The sequence below is a fragment of the Rutidosis leptorrhynchoides genome, chromosome 1 (genome assembly GCF_046630445.1).
Source record: "Rutidosis leptorrhynchoides isolate AG116_Rl617_1_P2 chromosome 1, CSIRO_AGI_Rlap_v1, whole genome shotgun sequence".
Classification (NCBI taxonomy): domain Eukaryota; kingdom Viridiplantae; phylum Streptophyta; class Magnoliopsida; order Asterales; family Asteraceae; genus Rutidosis; species Rutidosis leptorrhynchoides.
This window is the reverse complement of record NC_092333.1, coordinates 266,411,033-266,432,042: the sequence shown is the minus strand read 5'-3', so window position 1 is coordinate 266,432,042 and position 21,010 is coordinate 266,411,033. Positions and strand designations below refer to the sequence as shown.

Genomic DNA, 21,010 nt, shown 5'->3' with positions numbered 1-21,010 from the left:
TTAAATCAAAGTTTATCATAGTTTTTAATTAACTAACCCAAAACAGCCCGCGGTGTTACTACGACGGCGTAAATCCGGTTTTACGGTGTTTTTCGTGTTTCCAGGTTTTAAATCATTAAGTTAGCATATCATATAGATATAGAACATGTGTTTAGTTGATTTTAAAAGTCAAGTTAGAAGGATTAACTTTTGTTTGCGAACAAGTTTAGAATTAACTAAACTATGTTCTAGTGATTACAAGTTTAAACCTTCGAATAAGATAGCTTTATATGTATGAATCGAATGATGTTATGAACATCATTACTACCTTAAGTTCCTTGGATGAACCTACTGGAAAAGGGAAAAAATGGATCTAGCTTCAATGGATCCTTGGATGGCTCAAAGTTCTTGAAGCAAAATCATGACACGAAAACAAGTTCAAGTAAGATCATCACTTGAAATAAGATTGTTATAGTTATAGAAATTGAACCAAAGTTTGAATATGATTATTACCTTGTATTAGAATGATAACCTACTGTAAGAAACAAAGATTTCTTGAGGTTGGATGATCACCTTACAAGATTGGAAGTGAGCTAGCAAACTTGAAAGTATTCTTGATTTTATGAAACTAGAACTTTTGGAATTTATGAAGAACACTTAGAACTTGAAGATAGAACTTGAGAGAGTTCAATTAGATGAAGAAAATTGAAGAATGAAAGTGTTTGTAGGTGTTTTTGGTCGTTGGTGTATGGATTAGATATAAAGGATATGTAATTTTGTTTTCATGTAAATAAGTCATGAATGATTACTCATATTTTTGTAATCTTATGAGATATTTCATGCTAGTTGCCAAATGATGGTTCCCACATGTGTTAGGTGACTCACATGGGCTGCTAAGAGCTGATCATTGGAGTGTATATACCAATAGTACATACATCTAAAAGCTGTGTATTGTACGAGTACGAATACGGGTGCATACGAGTAGAATTGTTGATGAAACTGAACGAGAATGTAATTGTAAGCATTTTTGTTAAGTAGAAGTATTTTGATAAGTGTATTGAAGTCTTTCAAAAGTGTATAAATACATATTAAAACACTACATGTATATACATTTTAACTGAGTCGTTAAGTCATCGTTAGTCGTTACATGTAAGTGTTGTTTTGAAACCTTTAGGTTAACGATCTTGTTAAATGTTGTTAACCCAATGTTTATAATATCAAAAGAGATTTTAAATTATTATATTATCATGATATTATGATGTACGAATATCTCTTAATATGATATATATACATTAAATGTCGTTACAACGATAAACGTTACATATATGTCTCGTTTCAAAATCATTAAGTTAGTAGTCTTGTTTTTACATATGTAGTTCATTGTTAATATAATTAATGATATGTTTACTTATCATAATATCATGTTAACTATATATATAACCATATATATGTCATCATATAGTTTTTTTACAAGTTTTAACGTTCGTGAATCACCGGTCAACTTGGGTGGTCAATTGTCTATATGAAACCTATTTCAATTAATCAAGTCTTAACAAGTTTGATTGCTTAACATGTTGGAAACATTTAATCATGTAAATATCAATCTCAATTAATATATATAAACATGGAAAAGTTCGGGTCACTACAGTTACGCCTATGTAGCCATGGAAAATCAATTAAACCGACTATCTTATGAATGGGATAGATCATATAACTAAGAAATCTATTTCACAGGTATGTCTGTACAGTTTTTATTTTTATTTTTATTTTTAACCTTTTGATAATAAACGCTAATTTGTTCGCTAAAAAGTATTAAATTGGTATTGAATAAAATTAGGTTTGGCGACCGAAATTATTGATATCATTCAAAAATTTATTACATCACTGCGAAATTTAACGTTTATTCTTAAGGTATAAATATCTTTAAACAATCAACCCAAAATATTTCAAAAATTCGTCATGAGTTAAATTAGGTCTTGGAACCGAAATTACTTTACCGAAAAGAGGGGCGCATATTTTTGATAATATTTGATTGATTAAAGTGGGATAAAAAGACAAAAAGATTTTTAATTTTATTTTTACCATGTTTTTAATCTTAATATTTAAATCTTAAATTAATATTGTAAACTTTGTAAAAACAATATATTTAAAATTGTAAATATTTGAAAAATTAATATAAGTTTGGTGTGAATTTATAATATGAATTTTTAAATTAAGATTGGTGTGACCTTTTAATTTTTAAAATATGAATTTTTAATTTTATGCATTTCAAATTTTAAGTTTGGTGTGAATTTTTAATTTTGAATTTTATATTTAAGTTGTGTGAATTTAAAAACAAAAATTTACTTTATCTCATTAAGTTAAGAATATGATTTTTAAAATTCGTCGTAAGTTGAAGACTAGGTCTTTGAACCGAAATTGCTTTACCCAAGGAAGAGACGAGAACTTTTATTATCATTATTTTTAATCTTATTGAATTAAAGTATGCCAAAAACATAAAAAAAAAAAAAACCCAAAAATCTTAGCTTTTAAAACAATCGCTACAAAAAGACAAATTTTAAAATTTTGTAGAGGGACGGACTAGGACATCGATCCGAAACGACCTCGTCCTAAATAACAAGGGAAACAAAATTTTAAAATTAAGTACTTAATTGTTTCAAAAGTTAATGATTATAAAAAAAAAAAAAAAAAAAAAAAAAACTCCGCGAGTCGCGGAGTTTAAAGGGTATTTCACCGCGACTCGCGGGAGGACCAAAACCCAGGAAAAAAAAATAATAAACACCCGAACTGATCAGTCCACAACCTCAAAACCGAAAAACACAGCGAAAAAAGACTCCGAAAAACCATCCAAAAACACCCCCAAAATCACAATTTTTAACCGTTAATCACCAAATTTTTTGCTAAAATCATGTTGAGAAGGATGCTATCTAAGAATTACTCAAGAAAAACGGTAAATTTCTACACCTAAACACCATTTAATTCGAAATTTGGTGTTCTTGAGTCATTTTTTCCACAATTTGATTTTGATGCTTTTTAGTGTAATTAGACTTAAATTGTTTATGTATTATGCTTGTATAACCTAGATTGATGCTGTTTAACATGATTAGAAGCCTTAAACTTCAAATTTTGAATAATCTAGGGTTTGTGTTCTTGAGCAAATTTGGGGCTTTTTGATATAAACAGGTTATGGCCGATTTTTGTCATGAATTGTTGCTAAATTAAGTAGTGTAACATGTTTAGGTAGTTAAATGATCCAAACTTTGAGCCTAAACATGATTTTGAGAATTAAAGTGGACTTTTTCAAGTCTAAAATTCATGAACTTGATTTTTGAAAGATAATACCATTTGAGACTTGTTTAATTGCTAGTAATGATTATTTTGACATGTTATTTGAGTTGAATGCTTATGAACTTGGCGAACATTTTCGTATATGCTTATTTGAAAAAGTGTAGATTTGATAAAAATGTGAAAATGAGCTTAAGTTTGATATAAATTGATAATGTCATTGTAATTATTTTGATTGATGATTTTGCTGACACTAATGCATATTTGGATGCACAAAAATTGTGTTTGATGTGTTTTGCAGAATGAAAGGGGTGAATCTTCATCCCAAGCCCGCAATGCTCCTGCTGAGAATTTGGAACAACAGGAGGTGGATAACTACTACAAGCAGGATATACCTCATCCAGTCATGACCTTTTCCGATATGCACTTGGAAGAGTTGCACCCGAACCTGAGATTTGACAGACTTTGGATAGATTATCCAAAATATCAACGGGGTTTGCATACTCTTCATTCCAAGGTTATTGAGGTACCGAGGGTCATAGAATGGGGACCCTTAGAAGCTGTAGAATTGGCCGGGCCAATTAGGGAATTACTTGTACAGAGGTATGGTAATTCTTCTTTTAATGACTGGGTATGTTTATTCACCATACGTAGACCTGTATATAAAGTATGGTGTGAAGAATTGTTATGTAGTATAGAGTTGAATGATCGGGTAGCTAGTTTAACCGATCGTTCTTTTATTAGATTTTTGTTAGGCGGTTCGATGCGCCACATGTCTTTACTGGACATGGCTCAGGCTTTACGTATATATACGCCTGAGGAGTTAGCGTCTGCCGATTGTAGAGGATTGATACTAAACGGTAGAAAGATAGATGAGAATTTTGATACACACGGTGTGTGGAGTCAAATGACAAGCCATCACCGTTTCAAAGGGGGAAATTACTCTTATTTGGATATAGATAGAGCCGAATTAAGAGTGATACATAGGTTTTTAGCTAATTCGATTACACAAAGGGGTAAGAACAAAGAAAAAGTAAATGAACAGGATTTGTTTTACCATATGTGTATTCGAGACCCACAAAGCGCTGTAAGTATACCATATTGTGTGGGTTATTATTTATCAGCTATGGTTCGGGGGATGCGACCACATAGCATAATAGGAGGTGGTATTTTTATTACTTTGATTGGTGAATATCTCGGTGTGGATATAAGTCGGGGGGGATTATTAGTAGAAGAACCAGAACCCCGCGATACTATAGGTTTAAATGTATACCATGGTGCGAAAGTTTTGAAGAGACGAAATAACGCCGCAGTACGATACCATGGTAGACATCCACAGGTGGAGAGAAACCAGCAGCAAGGTAATGTAGGAGGGGGGAATGAGATGCAAGAAATGCATAGGTTTATAGCTTCTCAGGAATACGAAAATGCTAGACAGAGAGCATTTGAAGATTGGCAAGTTCATCAGAACCATATCATAGCTCATTGCCAACATATAGGTAGAAACTATATTCCTACACCGAAACCCATCTTCCCTCCTTGGTCTATAGAGATGCAGCCACCATATCCTACGTATGACCCTGCCGAAGCATTCTATAGCACCTATGGTTATGCCTGGAACCCCTATTGGTACCAATATCATCCTTAGTTTACTTATTATTATTTTTTTTTTATTTTATAATTTGTAATTATTGATACGTTTAATACTTTTGTTAATATTGTAATCATTTTTATAATTGTCTAACTTTTATTCTTAGATTTTAATAATTTTTGAATGTGGGGTAATATACCAAACTTCAAAAATATGTATATATGTTTGCAGTTTATCTTATGTACACAACAGGGTAAAACAACGCATTTTCAAAGACTGGCATTAAGTTCAGCAAAAGCAACTAATTTTGACGACAAGATGCAAAATATATGTGAAATAACAACAAGACGAAATGAACAAATGATGTGCACCATTTATCATTCAGCAAACAAACGCCAATATATTTGGAAACTTTGGTAAAATTTAATCATTTTCACACAAATCACCCTCAATAATTTAAATTGTTACTGATTTCTTGCAAATGAGGGCATTGCAAGATCTTAAGTGTGGGAAGGGGTTAAATTCTTTCGGATTTTAAAATTTTTATCTTAAACACTTGGTTACCATTAAAAATACTAGTAAAGCAGTAGTTGTATTAGAATCTAGTGCTCTCTGATAAAAAAGAACAGCCCTAGTCTTATATACTGACTACCCAATTCTAGTAAAATTTTTCAAAATTTTTAATTAAATGAACTCAAATCATGTTTATACATATTTATGAACGATAAAACTAGGTTTTAACACCGAAATTATTGTAACCTCGGAAAGGACATAAATTGAGAAACAAACTAAAATGTTAAAATTCATTTAAGATGGAATAGAGGACGATAAAAAGGAAAATAAAAGCCAAGTGTGGGAAAATTTACCAAGTTATCTTAAACATATGTCACATATATCTGTAACAAATAACTGAAAATACTTTTGCTTTGGACTAAACTAAACTGTTTTTACCCGATGAAAGAAAAGAAGAGATGGATCTACACGATGAATCAATTCCATCATTAAAAGGAAGTAAAGTCTTCCGAAAAAGACACGCGCTTCTTGATTTAGGTCATGAAGTTGTCGTCCAGACCAGCTGTAGGTTGACGAAAAATCTAGAAAAGTCATCACTAAAATCAGCAGGAAATCCACGGACCTCAGCAATAAACAGGGTCGCCAAGTGGTCAGATTTATCCTAACCATGAGAAGGATTTATCTCGTACAATGGGGGGGCACCATGCAAATTAGCTGGATAAGACTAATGAATCAGATCTCCAGAAAGGATAATCTCCTTAAAGATTAAAAATCAGCTTTTAAGCCTGATATTACTCAATCCTTGAGATTGACTTTAAAGATTGAGAATTACAAACTCATGGAATTCAATGATATCTAAACTCGAGCTTGAACGAGAAAATATTTTGATCAAAAATACAAACCGATTTGTTTTATGAAAACCCATTTTCAATGCGTTCATTACCATTGAACGTAAAATCCTAGGAATTCACCTGGAATTCATTAGGTCACCTGAACTAAATCGGGTGTCAACCGTAAGAACGGTGGTTGCATAGTGGTCAAAGACAGGACCTTGTGCCAGACCGAAAAATTATAAGGGTGAGCTTTACTATTGCTCCTACCAAGGATAGTAATTGCATCCGACACGTTATAGACCATAATCAAAAGCATGTCACGGGACATTGCCTTAACAGTTGCTTGTTCAACGCTTTCCTTTACAACCGGACGGCAGTTTGCCGAAAGGTAATATACGGAACAAGTAAACTGGACGTGTTGCTTTCCAAATACAAGGTTAGCAAGTGGGTGACACAAAACAGCAAGTTTTGAGCTAAAATTTTCAAATCTGAAACCCACCAAACCCACAAAAATATTTTGCAAACACCGGTAAAGGGTTATCCCGGAAAACTTATCTAGGGTAAAAACTAGATTTAATTTTCAAAAGATCAAATGTTTTCATAAAGATCCAATTTCCTTAATGGATCTAAATTTTTATAGTCATGTGGGACTGTAAACCATATCGTTACTACCATTGTTTATACCGCCGTATAGAAATCACTGATGTACAAAGTGTGAAGAATAAAGAAGTGATTCTAGTATTTCAAGACGATATTGCTTGAGGACAAGCAACGCTCAAGTGTGGGAATATTTGATAATGCTAAAAACGAACATATATTTCATAGCATTATTCCTCAAGAAAGACAAGCTTTTAGTTGCAATTGTTCTATTTACAAGTGATATTCGTTTAAATAATAAAAGGTGAAGACAAAAGACAGATTCGACGAATTGAAGACGCAAACGACCAAAAAGCTCAAAAGTACAAAAGACAATCAAAAAGGTTCCAATTATTGATAAGAAACGTCTCGAAATTATAAGAGTACAAGATTCAAAACGCAAAGTACAAGATATTAAATTGTACGCAAGGACGTTCGAAAATCCGGAACCGGGACCAGAGTCAACTATTAACGCTCGACGCAACGGACTAAAAATTACAAGTTAACTATGTATATAAATATAATATAATATATAATTAATTATATTAATTATATATATATTATATATATATTATAAAACCGTCGGCAGAGAAAGACTCCAAGGGTGTGAGCTGTAAATTCATTCTCCGCGACTCGCGGAGTTTGAAGAGGATTTTGCCGCGAGTCGCGGAGCCCCAAAAATCGAAAATCCCTATAAAGCCAACCGAATTCTGATCACAATTCATAATCTATTTTCTCTCTTCTCTCATATATACGATATATATATATATATATATATATATATATATATATATATATATATATATATATATATATATATATATATATATATATATATATATATATATAATTTATATTTTAATTTTAATTTTAATTATAATTCTAATAATAAGGGCATGTTAGCGAATGTTGTAAGGGTGTAAGTCGAAATTCTGTCCGTGTAACGCTACGCTATTTTTAATCATTGTAAGTTATGTTCAACCTTTTTATATTAATGTCTCGTAGCTAAGTTATTATTATGCTTATTTAAAACGAAGTAATCATGATGTTGGGCTAATTACTAAAATTGGGTAATTGGGCTTTGTACCATAATTGGGGTTTGGACAAAAGAACGACACTTGTGGAAATTAGACTATGAGCTATTAATGGGCTTTATATTTGTTTAACTAAATGATAGTTTGTTAATGTTAATATAAAGATTTACAATTGGGCGTCCCTATAAATTACCATATACACTCAATCGGACACGATGGGCGGGGTATTTATATGTACGAATAATCGTTCATTTAACCGGACACGGGAATGGATTAATAGCCACTAGAATAATTAAAACAGGGGTGAAATTACATTCAAGGGTAATTGGTGTAATTGTTAACAAAGTAGTAAAACCTTGGTTTACACGCAGTCGATAACCTGGTGTATTCATTAAACAAAGTATTAAAACCTTGTTACAATTCGAATCCCCAATTAGTTGGAATATTTAACTTCGGGTATAATAATAATTTGACGAGGACACTCGCACTTTATATTTATGACTGATGGACTGTTATGGACAAAAACCAGACGGACATATTAAATAATCCAGGACAAAGGACAATTAACCCATGGGGCATAAAACTAAAATCAACACGTCAAACATCATGATTACGGAAGTTTAAATAAGCATAATTCTTTTATTTCATATTTAATTTCCTTTATTTTATATTTAATTGCACTTCTAATTATCGCACTTTTATTTATTGTTATTTAATCGCACTTTTAATTATCGTACTTTTTAATTATCGCAATTTTATTTTATCGCACTTTTATTATTCGCAATTTCATTATCGTTATTTACTTTACGCTTTAATTTAAGTCTTGTATTTATTTAATATTTTACATTAGGTTTTAACTGCGACTAAAGTTTTAAAATCGACAAACCGGTCATTAAACGGTAAAAACCCCCCTTTATAATAATAATATTACTTATATATATATTTGTATTTTTATAAAAGTAAACTAATATAGCGTTGAGCTTTGTTTAAAGATTTCCCTGTGGAACGAACCGGACTTACTAAAAACTACACTACTGTACGATTAGGTACACTGCCTATAAGTGTTGTAGCAAGGTTTAAGTATATCCATTCTATAAATAAATAAATATCTTGTGTAAAATTGTATCGTATTTAATAGTTTTTCCTAGTAAAATATAAACTATTTCGTATACACCTCGCATAACATCAACAATATTATAAATGATATTACTAATGATAATTATAATAAATCGTGTTATTTTTATATTAATATTTATAATATCAATAATGATTTTAATGATAAATAATAATAATAATAATAATAATAATAATAATAATAATAATAATAATAATAATAATAATAATAATAATAATAATAATAATAATAATCCAATTAATAACTAAATTCATAATTTTTCTACTAATTATGATATCAATAATATTAGTGATATAACAAATTAAAATAACAATACTTATAATAATATTTCTTTTTGATATCATTAATTTACTAATCTTAACCTTAAAATTATAATAATAGCAATGATAATAATATTAATGAAAGTAATAAGAATATTACTATAATAACTATTTTTGTCTTGTAATTTCATTTATTATATTAATATTATAGTTTATTAATTATGTAATATCTAATAATTATATTATACATACAATACATATAACATTTATATCTTTTATATATACTCCAATATATATATCATAATACTTCTTTATATATATATATATATATATATATATATATATATATATATATATATATATATATATATATATATATATATATATAATTTTATACATTTTAATAGTTACTTAATCACTCTATTTATTATTTTACATCTTTAATTCAAATGTCTATTTTATAATTTCAAATTATTATATTTACTTATATTTATATGAATATACATTTTTATTTACAAACAATTGTTCATGAATCGTCGGGATAGTAAAAAGGGTAACTGAATATATATGAACACAGTTAAAAGTTTTTGAGGTCTCTACATTACAGACTTTGCTTATCATATCGGAAACATTAATTCATTTAAAGATTAAGTTTAAATTTGATCGAAAATTTCCGGGTCGTCACAACATATGTCTTTCTCCTTTCAAGTCATCATACCATGAAGTAGCATATTTCTTCAACCTAATTACAGCAAGCTTCATTCCTTTCTTTTCAGCAATTCACTCGATACTAGGTTTCACGCTTGAGAGCTTGATTATTCAAAATTTTACCTTCTACGAGAACACAATGTGCTCGTTCATACCTCGCTTACCCCAAAATGAAAATGTCTTTTATTATATACAAGAAATGAGATGAGATTGAAAACTTCATTTTCTAAAATTATTTTATACTAGCTCTTTTTCTTTTCTCCTGAGATTATTATATATTAAATTTGGTTGGAGGGAGTATATAAATAAGTATTTAGGGAGGGGAAGGTAGTTAAGAGAAGATAAAGCAACAGCTTTGTCCCTAGTAGAACTCAGAAATCAAGGGAAAAAATGGCTTCGTTAATGAATAATAATACAGCAGCAGCACTTATATCTCTTTGGAAGCCCTCAACCACCGCTACCCGTCGTCTTCACCGGTTCAATAACAACAACCACTCTCATTTTGGTTCATCACCATCATCATTACGTAACCCTAAAAATACTAAGATTAGTGTCTGTAAAGCCATTTCTGTCAAACCACAAAAAGGAAGCCCCCAAATTCAAGACCAACAAGACGATGAAGACGACGAAGAAGGCCTTAACATCGCAGATGATGTTACTCAGGTCCAATTTCTATTCCGTTGACTCTTCAATCATCTTTTTATTTATTTGATTTTTTGTCAATCAACTGCGCTTAATCAATTTTTATATCAATTGATGGATATTCAATTCATTGCTCTAGTTAGGGTTTACTCGTCCCATTTCTGCCTTTTCTTCTCATTATTATTCAGCTTATTAGTATCATCATTAGTACACAATTTATATTCCTCAGTTATGTAATTAATCACTACTAATTATACTTAATAACAATCAAAATTTTGGCTTTTCAATATTTGTTTTTTTCTTGATAATAATGCCTGCCTACTCGTTTGCAGATTGCAGTTGTTAATTTTAATTATATTTATTACTAAAGATAAGCTTAGTCTTATCCAGCTATACTAACCTGTCTGACTGCAGTTGTTATTCTTAATTTTGTATCCTGTATTGCATACTGGACTACTGACTGACCCAATGTTGTTACTAATTACAGCTCATAGGGAATACTCCAATGGTGTACTTGAATAAAATTGCCAAGGGATCCGTTGCCAATATTGCTGCCAAGCTTGAAATTATGGAGCCATGCTGTAGCGTCAAAGACAGGTCACCTATACAGCTTTATAAATTCATTTTTTCTTAAGCAAATTGTACTCTGATTATTGAGTCATATCCAGTGGCGGAAAAAGCCTGGGGCGGGGGGCAGATGCACCCAGTTAATTTTAAACTTCTAGGTTATTTCGGGCTAAAATTTCGAATATTTTTATTTTTCCCACAGTGGATTTGAAATTTTTTAGGCTTAAAATTTGATTTTGCCCCCCAAAGCCTTCATATTTTGCCCAAAAGCTTCCAGATTTTGCCCACAAGCCAAAAGCCCATGACCCAAAAAATTTTTGCCCCCAGTGAAAAAAATATCTATTTTCGCCATTGGTCATATAGTAGCTTCTTTTTTCGTCTTTCAGCATATTAGCTATGTGGCTATGTTACTATCTACTTGTACTGAACGTTGTATTCATTTTGTGGCCACAGGATCGGAAACAGTATGATAACTGACGCTGAAGAGAAAGGACTTATAACTCCAGGGAAGGTAAAAAATTTGGATTTCACATGCTGAAAAATATATAATGCATACTCATCACAAGAGTGCATACAGCAAGCAATATATACCTGTTGATTGTTTATGAATTGGAGCGCCCTTTATACATTTATTGAAACATGACTTGTGTGATATGTACATTGCTTCTTCTACCAAATCATTTGAAGATTTCACACTAGTTGGTTTCATTAAAAAGGTCTTATTCCCATTTTGGTTGTTTGCAGAGTATATTGGTTGAGCCTACAAGTGGCAACACTGGCATTGGGCTTGCATTTATTGCTGCTTCAAAAGGGTATAAGCTTATATTGACAATGCCAGCATCAATGAGTCTTGAGAGACGTGTTCTTCTAAAAGCATTTGGAGCTGATCTTGTTCTTACTGACTCTTCAAAGGGTATGAAAGGAGCAGTTCAAAAAGCTGAAGAAATAGTCAACAGTACACCCAATTCTTACATGCTTCAACAATTTGATAATCCTGCAAACCCAAAGGTGCTCTAAATAAATAATTGTTGTATCATATTAGTTCCTACTTATTGATATATGCTTAATGTGAATAACTAATTTTTTTTTTTTTTTTTAATTCTTGGTGATATTCACTGATGAAGCAATAAATTGTTTGTGACTTGTGTAGTTTATTATCTTAGTTTTAACATACTAAATTTTAGTTTTGTAATACATAAAGAATAAATTTAGCTGAATATTTATTTGATTTATACATTTGTCGTATTTAAGTTTTAGTCTTAGAAAATGACAAAAATCCCCCTCTCTTTTTACACAGTTAAAATGATAAAAGTTATAATTTAGATATGTAATACCTATTATGCTCGTATATATAGTTCTAATATAGGCTCTTTTGAAGTGTTAAATGTGTACTTCTCCATATAATTAGAATCTGGATAACTCCGATCTAGTAAATAGAGGGTAGTTTTTGTCATTTTTTAAATTTCCGCCAAGTGTTTACTCGAGATTGGTTGAATAACATTGTACACATATATTAGTGGACTATAAATTTATGTTAACAAATGGGTGGCCTTGATGAAAACAGTTGCATGCGTAGGTGGCTCCGTATATTATCCCATTATATATCTAGTGACTTTATGAGACCATAATCGTTGTCGATTTCCTTGAATTTTGTCATTCATTCAATAAGTATGACTAATATTAAGCTTTAATTAGGTACATTATGAAACAACGGGCCCTGAGATTTGGGAAGACACGAACGGGAAAGTGGATATATTTGTTGCCGGAATTGGAACTGGTGGAACTATTTCCGGGGCTGGTCGATTCCTCAAGGATCAAAATCCGGATATAAAGGTAACTTTATAACCCAATCTAATCCTGATAAAGGGCTTTTAGTTTAACGGTGTTTGAGGAGGTCATCAACCAAGAGGTTGTTGGTTCAAATCTCAATTAAGACAATATATTTATACATGTGATTGTACAAAATACTCTATTTGGGAAAGGTTGCAAGTTTTCTGTTTCAAATAAAAATCAGTTGCAGTAATGAATTATTATGACTTCTTCAGTTTAAGATTATTTTGCTGGCATTATTTATTTTTTAAATAAAATTTTCGGAGTCCTTTATATTTTTAAATTCCATTTATTAGGTAATTGGTGTGGAGCCTACGGAAAGCAACATTCTGTCTGGTGGAAAGCCAGGTATGGCTTTTAAAGACAGTTACGCTGTTTGTGATCTGAACTTGTGTATTTTTATTTTCTACTTTTTATTATGTAATAAATGCAGGACCTCACAAAATTCAAGGGATTGGGGCAGGTTTTGTACCAGGAAATTTGCATCAGGATGTGCTTGACGAAGTAATAGAGGTCTGATTCTTTACCTCCTTTTTTCCCTGTTCATTAAGATGGGCTTATGATGTCTATTTGCATATATTTTTTGTATTGTTTGTTTTTTAGTTCTATTATTAGTGTTTATGTTTATTTATATTACAATCTTTATTAGGAATAGAGTCTTAGTTGACAATCTTAAACTTTGGTTTTCAACTGGTGTATGCCATCATCATCATCATCATCATCATCATCATCATCATCATCATCATCATCATCATGTCTTAACAAAGTGGTATTAAAGAAGAGAATTAGGAAGTTGTTACTGGTTGTAAACAACTTCTAAGGTTGTAAACAACTCATGTCTTAACATATGGCTTACTAATACGTTTTGGATTGGTTACATATGTGCAAGTCTTAAGAAATAAAACAAATATGGACAGATGTATATGCCTACATAGGAAATATTTGCTAACGTAAGGGCACACCAGATAGGATTCTATGGTGTTTTTTTTATGGTTTACTGAATTCGAATGATGTGATTTTGACAAAGAAGGTTTGCCATTAAATACTGATCAATATCCCCGTCAGTTATCTGTGATTAGGTAAATATTCTTGTTGAAGATTAAAAATTGAAGTACATTAGTTGAATAAACGTTTACATGGCAGTGCATTACTCACGTTGGAATATTTTTTTTTATAGCATTTATGGCATGTTAATTTGCTGACATCAGACTTGATTTAACGTTAAATTTCAGATATCAAGTGATGAAGCTGTTGAGACTGCAAAGCAATTGGCACTCCAAGAAGGCTTGCTGGTAAGGAAGGGTTGCTTTGTTGATTATTTATTTTTTTAAAAAGTTGACAGCTACATGTTGAGAATATCACTTTGTATTTTATTTATTTTCTTTTTCAAACTTTTAGACGATGTACTTCTTTGTTGGCTTTAAAATTGTCAAATAGCTATTGTATCTTAAGGTATGCTGCTGCACTGTTCATTGACACGCTTTATTGCATATTGAAATTGAAACAAGGTGGGTATATCTTCTGGAGCAGCAGCAGCTGCTGCTATCAAGGTTGGGAAGAGACCTGAGAATGCTGGCAAACTTATTGCGGTACACATTACTGTCTTTGCATACCACACACACATATATATATGTACATTATATTTGTTTGGGTTAAATTAGACACCTGACAAACTACATTGAACGCTTGAACATTTTCCTTTCCTTTAATTTCTACGAGAAACTTCACTACAGACTCGGTAAGCTGGACCGAGAATCTAGCGAGTCAAATCATGTCAAAAGTTTGGATGTTGATTATACATGGGCTAATAGTTTTATTTTTTTGGATTGACTTGGGTATCTGACAAGCTTTGCGATCCGACCGACTAATTGTAGGGCGACCACTCGCTTTATGGGTAGCCCGGATTCTTCGTGGGTGAACCTATGTGGTCACAAACGGTTATATATGTACATACATATACATACATGTATATATGTACATACATAATTACATATACATGTATGTACATATATGTACATCTACATGCATGTATGTACATATATGTGCATCTACATGTATGTATGTACATACATGTATATATATATATGTATGTATGTATGTATATACATGTATATATATGTATGTATGTACATATATATACATATACTAGGATTCGAACTTGGGAACCCGTACGTATTTCCACCCATAGAGGCCAACTTTTATCATCTGGCAACTACCCTTGTGGTTACATGGGCAGATGGGCTTGTAGTTGGAATATCCAAAATACTATATGGTAGCTTAGAAACACGAGTAAGCAACCACATAAATATTTTTACAAATATTTACATGTTCACCCCTGGACTTGAACCCACAACCTTTTGGTTTCAGGTGTTACCTCGTTACCGCTAGCCATCGGCCCTTTGGTACCAACCACACGTCCACAATAGATAATCATTGCAAAAAGGTTTCCTGTTAATGTCAACGTTTCTACTGAAAATGGTTTCAGGTTGTGTTCCCTAGCTTTGGCGAGCGCTACCTATCCACAGTGCTTTTCCAGTCGATCCGGGAAGAGTGTGAGGGAATGCAGGCTGAGTCGTGAAAGATTAATGGTGGGTTAGATTTTTGATTAATTAAAGGACATATGGTAGAAATGGAACAAATGGTCTCTTAAATCACATGGTTGTGTGTTTTCATGGTTGTTAATAACTTGGTAAATTTGCAATAAGGTTTATTTCTGAAGTCATGAAGATGGGCTATGCACCGTGTATATATATAGGGGTACGATCCATGGATAAGCTTAAAAGGAGTATAAACGGGATAAGCAAAATAAAATTTTTTTTTTTGAATTTTTTTTTACATTCATAAATCTGCATTAAAATGCACCTCTAATCAATTTTTTTCATAAAAAAAAAGTTCAAAATCTTTCAAAAATCGATGATGAATGGTAAAATTAACCATTCATCGTCTTAATTTATCATTCATCTTGTTTACGATGAATGATAAAATTAATCAATGCTAAAAAAAACCAGATGAATGGTTAAATTAAATTTAACCATTCATCTGTTTTTTTATCATTCATCATAAACAGATGAATGGTTAAATTAACCATTCATCTGCTTTTTTTTAGCATTGATTAATTTTATCATTCATCGCGAACAAAAATGAATGATAATTAACCAGATGAATGGTTAATTTTACCATTAATCATCAATTTTTACCATTCATCATCGATGTTTACCATTCATCATCGATTTTCGAACGATTTTGTTAAAAAACTTTTTAAAATTTTTTCGTTTTCTTCTATTTGCATATTAAAGGATCGTTTTAAAAAAAAAAAAATTGAAATTTTACTTATCCAGTTTGTGCTCCATTTAGTGCTTATCCATGGATTGGTCCACTATATATATATATATATATATATATATATATATATATATATATATATATATATATATATATATATATTTTTTTTTTTTTTTTTTTTTTTTTGCTGTACTGGATTCCAGTAGTGGATCCAGGAGACGGAGGCAAAAATTTTGCTTTAATTTTTGAATTATTACAGAAATTGCATAAAACACGGTAAACACGGTAGAAGTAAGTAAAAAAAAGTGTATTTTCGTTAACATACTAAGGAGTATTTGTAATTTGATATAAAAAAATAGAGGTTAAACTTTCAATCTTTTTAAATTTTTTGAAAAATATATATAAATATGTGAGTTGCAATCAGAAAAAACCTTTAAAAAGGTTGAAATTCAAGGGGCTCTTCTCAGCCCTTGGATCATTTTAGATCAAGGATCCAGATTAAAACCAACAAATAATACAGGGAGGGTATTACAGTCATTTTGCAAAATAAACACATTAACTTCATTAACAGCTCTCGATGGCGACAATAAAACCTTCAAAAACCCTAAACAACTATCAATGGCGATTGAAAGGTTTTCCGACGATTAATCAGTGATCTTCACCTTCTTTAACACAATTAATTGACTCCGATTGCTAATTGTAAGATTCGCAAACCGTCATTAACGTCAATTAGTGAAAAAACGATTGATAAACAGTCGTTCCACTCCGAATTGCTTGATATACGAATTCGTTGCTCAAATCAATTCATATTCACCTTCAATCTAAGCAATGGAACTAAAAATCTATATAAGTGATGAAGAACTCAACGAAATCCAGAATACTGAAGGTATGTATATTTTTTCTTCTTCAATCACATGTGATTAGATTCTGATGAAACAGTACCTGTGACTTTAAGTAATTTCACGTAAAATCACATGTAATTCTTGTAAAAAATCACTTGTAAGTGTTTTATGAGAATACATTACGGTGATTTAAATTGATATTGATCATTACAATGAATATAAAATCGACCTGTTGTAAATTTTTACTAATTCAATCACATCTGATTACGCTTTATGATAATACATTATGTGATTGTCTCTTATTATGCAATTTGTTCATGCTACATAACATGTGATTGTTAGATAATCTGTGATATAAATGGGTGTAACTGATCTCTTGAGTACAAATCTTATGTGTTTGTTGCTTTAATCTTTTGTTTTTATCTTTGATACCTGCTTATTTCAGTTAAACATTCAAATGACATGTGTTATTTGTTCTACACAGGTATTGATACTCCAAAAACAACTGCAACATGTAATAACAAAACACCAGGTGAAATTACAAAGGATGTGCAAATGATAAGCGTCTGATGAGTGGAAAAGAGAAGACAATAAAGGAAAGCAAAAAGAGAAAGAGTCGTTGCAGTAAATGTGGAGGTCCGAATCACAATTCAAGGACTTGTAACAAAAAACAAAAAACAGAAGAACCACATCACACTGAAGATAATACATAAATCTGATGTTACTATTGAATTAGTCAGACATTTTTTATTTTATTTTTTATTTTCGTACAATTGTTTCTGATATTAACTTTTTCTGTTTTTTATTTTCATACAATTCTGAATTAGACATATTTGTTATGTGTTAGATTATGAATCATATTTGATTGCTTGCAGAATCACATGTTTTAGCATGAATGAGACAATCACAAGTGATTGTCAAGCATAATCACAAAAATGATTATGTGTGCCGTTCAAATTGATTATAAACGTTCCATGTTAATTGATTTCGTTGCGAGGTTTTGACCTCTATATGAGACGTTTTTCAAAGACTGCATTCATTTTTAAAACAACCATAACCTTTATTTTATCAATAAAGGTTTTAAAAACATTACGTAGATTATCAAATAATGATAATCTAAAATATACTGTTTACACACGACCATTACATAATGGTTTACAATATAAATATATTACATCGACATATGTTTCTTGAATGCAGTTTTTACTTAATATCATATAAACATGGACTCCAAATCTTGTCCTTATTTTAGTATGCAACAGCGGAAGCTCTTAGTATTCACCTGAGAATAAACATGCTTTAAACGTCAACAAAAATGTTGGTGAGTTATAGGTTTAACCTATATATATCAAATCGTAACAATAGACCACAAGATTTCATATTTCAATACACATTCCATACATAGAGATAAAAATCATTCATATGGTGAACACCTGGTAACCGACATTAACAAGATGCATATATAAGAATATCCCCATCATTCCGGGACACCCTTCGGATATGATATAAATTTCGAAGTACTAAAGCATCCGGTACTTTGGATGGGGTTTATTAGGCCCAATAGATCTATCTTTAGGATTCGCGTCAATTAGGGTGTCTGTTCCCTAATTCTTAGATTACCAGACTTAATAAAAAGGGGCATATTCGATTTCGATAATTCAACCATAGAATGTAGTTTCACGTACTTGTGTCTATTTTGTAAATCATTTATAAAACCTGCATGTATTCTCATCCCAAAAATATTAGATTTTAAAAGTGGGACTATAACTCACTTTCACAGATATTTTCTTCCTCAGAAATAAGACTTGGCCACGGATCGATTCACGAACCTATACAAATATGTACATATATATCAAAGTATGATCAAAATATAATTACAACTATTTTTATTATGTTTTAAAGATTTGAGTGTATTAAGTCAGCTGTCCTCGTTAGTAACCTACAACTAGTTGTCCACAGTTAGATGTACAGAAATAAATCGATATATATTCTCTTGAATCAATCCACGACCCAGTGTATACACGTCTCAGGCTAGATCACAACTCAAAGTATATATATTTTTGGAATCAACCTCAACCCTGTATAGCTAACTCCAACATTACTGCATATAGAGTGTCTATGGTTGTTCCAAATAATATATATACATGGGTCTATATGATATGTCAAAATATTTGCATACATGTCTATGGTATCCCAAGATTACATAATATATTAGAATACATGTATAATATAATATAAGTTAGCTAGGATATGATTTGTATAGATTTGTTAAACATTTCCCGTAGCTAAAAAGATCAAAAATATCCAATCTTGTTTTACCCATAACTTCTTCAATTTAAATCCGTTTTGAGTGAATCAAATTGTTATGGTTTCATATTAAACTCTATTTTATGAATCTAAACAGAAAAAGTATAGGTTTATAGTCGGAAATATAAGTTACAAGTCATTTTTGTAAAGGTAGTCATTTCAGTCGAAAGAACGACGTCTAGATGACCATTTTAGAAAACATACTTCCACTTTGAGTTTAACCTTGATTTTTGGATATAGTTTCATGTTCATATGAAAAATTATTTTCCCATAAGAACAACTTTTAAATCAAAGTTTATCATAGTTTTTAATTATCCAAACCAAAACAGCCCCCGGTTTCACTACGACGGCGTATATCTGATTTTATGGTGTTCATCGTGTTTCCAGGTTTTAAATCATTAAATTAGCATATCATATAGATATAGAACATGTGTTTAGTTGATTTTAAAAGTCAAGTTAGAAGGATTAACTTTTGTTTGCGAACAAGTTTAGAATTAACTAAACTATGTTCTAGTGATTACAAGTTTAAACCTTCGAATAAGATAGCTTTATATGTATGAATCGAATGATGATATGAACATCATTACTACCTCAAGTTATCTGGATAAAACTACTGGAAATGAGAAAAATGGATCTAGCTTTAAAGGATCCTTGGATGGCTTGAAAGTTCTTGAAACAGAATCATGACACGAAATAAGATTGTTACAGTTGTAGAAATTGAATCAAAGTTTCAAGTAAGATTTTCACTCGAAATAAGATTGTTATAGTTGTAGAAATTGAATCAAAGTTTCAATATGAATATTACCTTGAATTAGAAAGATAACCTACTGTAAATAACAAAGGTTCCTTGATCTTAGATGATTACTTGGAATGGATTAGAAAGCTTGGAAGTAGACTTGCAAACTTGGAAGTATTCTTGATTTTTATGAAACTATACTTATGGAATTTATGAAGAACACTTAGAACTTGAAGATGGAACTTGAGAGAGATTAATTAGATAAAGAAAATTTAAGAATGAAAGTGTTTGTAGGTGTTTTTGGTCTTTGGTATATGGATTAGATATAAAGGATATGTAATTTTGTTTTCATGTAAATAAGTCATGAATGATTACTCATATTTTTGTAATTTTATGAGATATTTCATGCTAGTTGCCAAATGATGGTTCCCACATGTGTTAGGTGACTCACATGGGCTGCTAAGAGCTGATCATTGGAGTGTATATACCAATAGTACATACATCTAAAAGCTGTGTATTGTACGAGTACGAATACGGGTGTATACGAGTAGAATTGTTGATGAAACTGAACGAGGATGTAATTGTAAGTATTTTTGTTAAGTAGAAGTATTTTGATAAGTGTCTTGAAGTCTTTCAAAAGTGTATGAATACATATTAAAACACTACATGTATATACATTTTAACTGAGTCGTTAAGTCATCGTTAGTCGTTACATGTAAATGTTGTTTTGAAACCTTTAGGTTAACGATCTTGTTAAATGTTGTTAACCTATTGTTTATTATATCAATTGAGATGTTAAATTGTTACATTATCATGATATTATGATATAA

The 21,010-nt window shown here is 30.9% G+C and overlaps 1 protein-coding gene across 3 annotated transcripts; it reads left to right on the top strand.

Annotated features, from left to right (window-relative positions):
- The first annotated feature begins 10,295 nt into the window (after positions 1 to 10,295).
- LOC139869318 (cysteine synthase-like) lies at positions 10,296 to 15,810 on the top strand. Of its 3 annotated transcripts, none has more exons than XM_071857635.1 (10): positions 10,296 to 10,637; positions 11,104 to 11,213; positions 11,637 to 11,694; positions 11,928 to 12,191; positions 12,879 to 13,016; positions 13,310 to 13,361; positions 13,477 to 13,526; positions 14,246 to 14,305; positions 14,522 to 14,602; positions 15,499 to 15,810. In XM_071857635.1, exons 1-10 carry the CDS (start codon positions 10,365 to 10,367, stop codon positions 15,589 to 15,591), a joined length of 1,179 nt encoding a protein of 392 aa, XP_071713736.1. In that variant the 5' UTR covers positions 10,296 to 10,364; the 3' UTR covers positions 15,592 to 15,810. The 3 variants fall into 3 exon arrangements, with proteins under 3 accessions (XP_071713736.1, XP_071713732.1, XP_071713740.1); XM_071857631.1 differs by having other exon boundaries at positions 13,447 to 13,526; positions 15,499 to 15,808; XM_071857639.1 differs by having other exon boundaries at positions 13,447 to 13,526; positions 15,381 to 15,519.
- The last annotated feature ends 5,200 nt before the right edge of the window (positions 15,811 to 21,010 follow it).

Coding starts and splice junctions, on each gene's coding strand:
- LOC139869318 (XM_071857631.1), top strand. CDS start 10,365: ATGGCTTCGTTAATGAATAATAATACAGCAGCAGCACTTATATCTCTT. Junction 13,017..13,309: donor ATCAAAATCCGGATATAAAG/GTAACTTTATAA, acceptor TCCATTTATTAG/GTAATTGGTGTGGAGCCTAC. Junction 14,306..14,521: donor CACTCCAAGAAGGCTTGCTG/GTAAGGAAGGGT, acceptor AATTGAAACAAG/GTGGGTATATCTTCTGGAGC.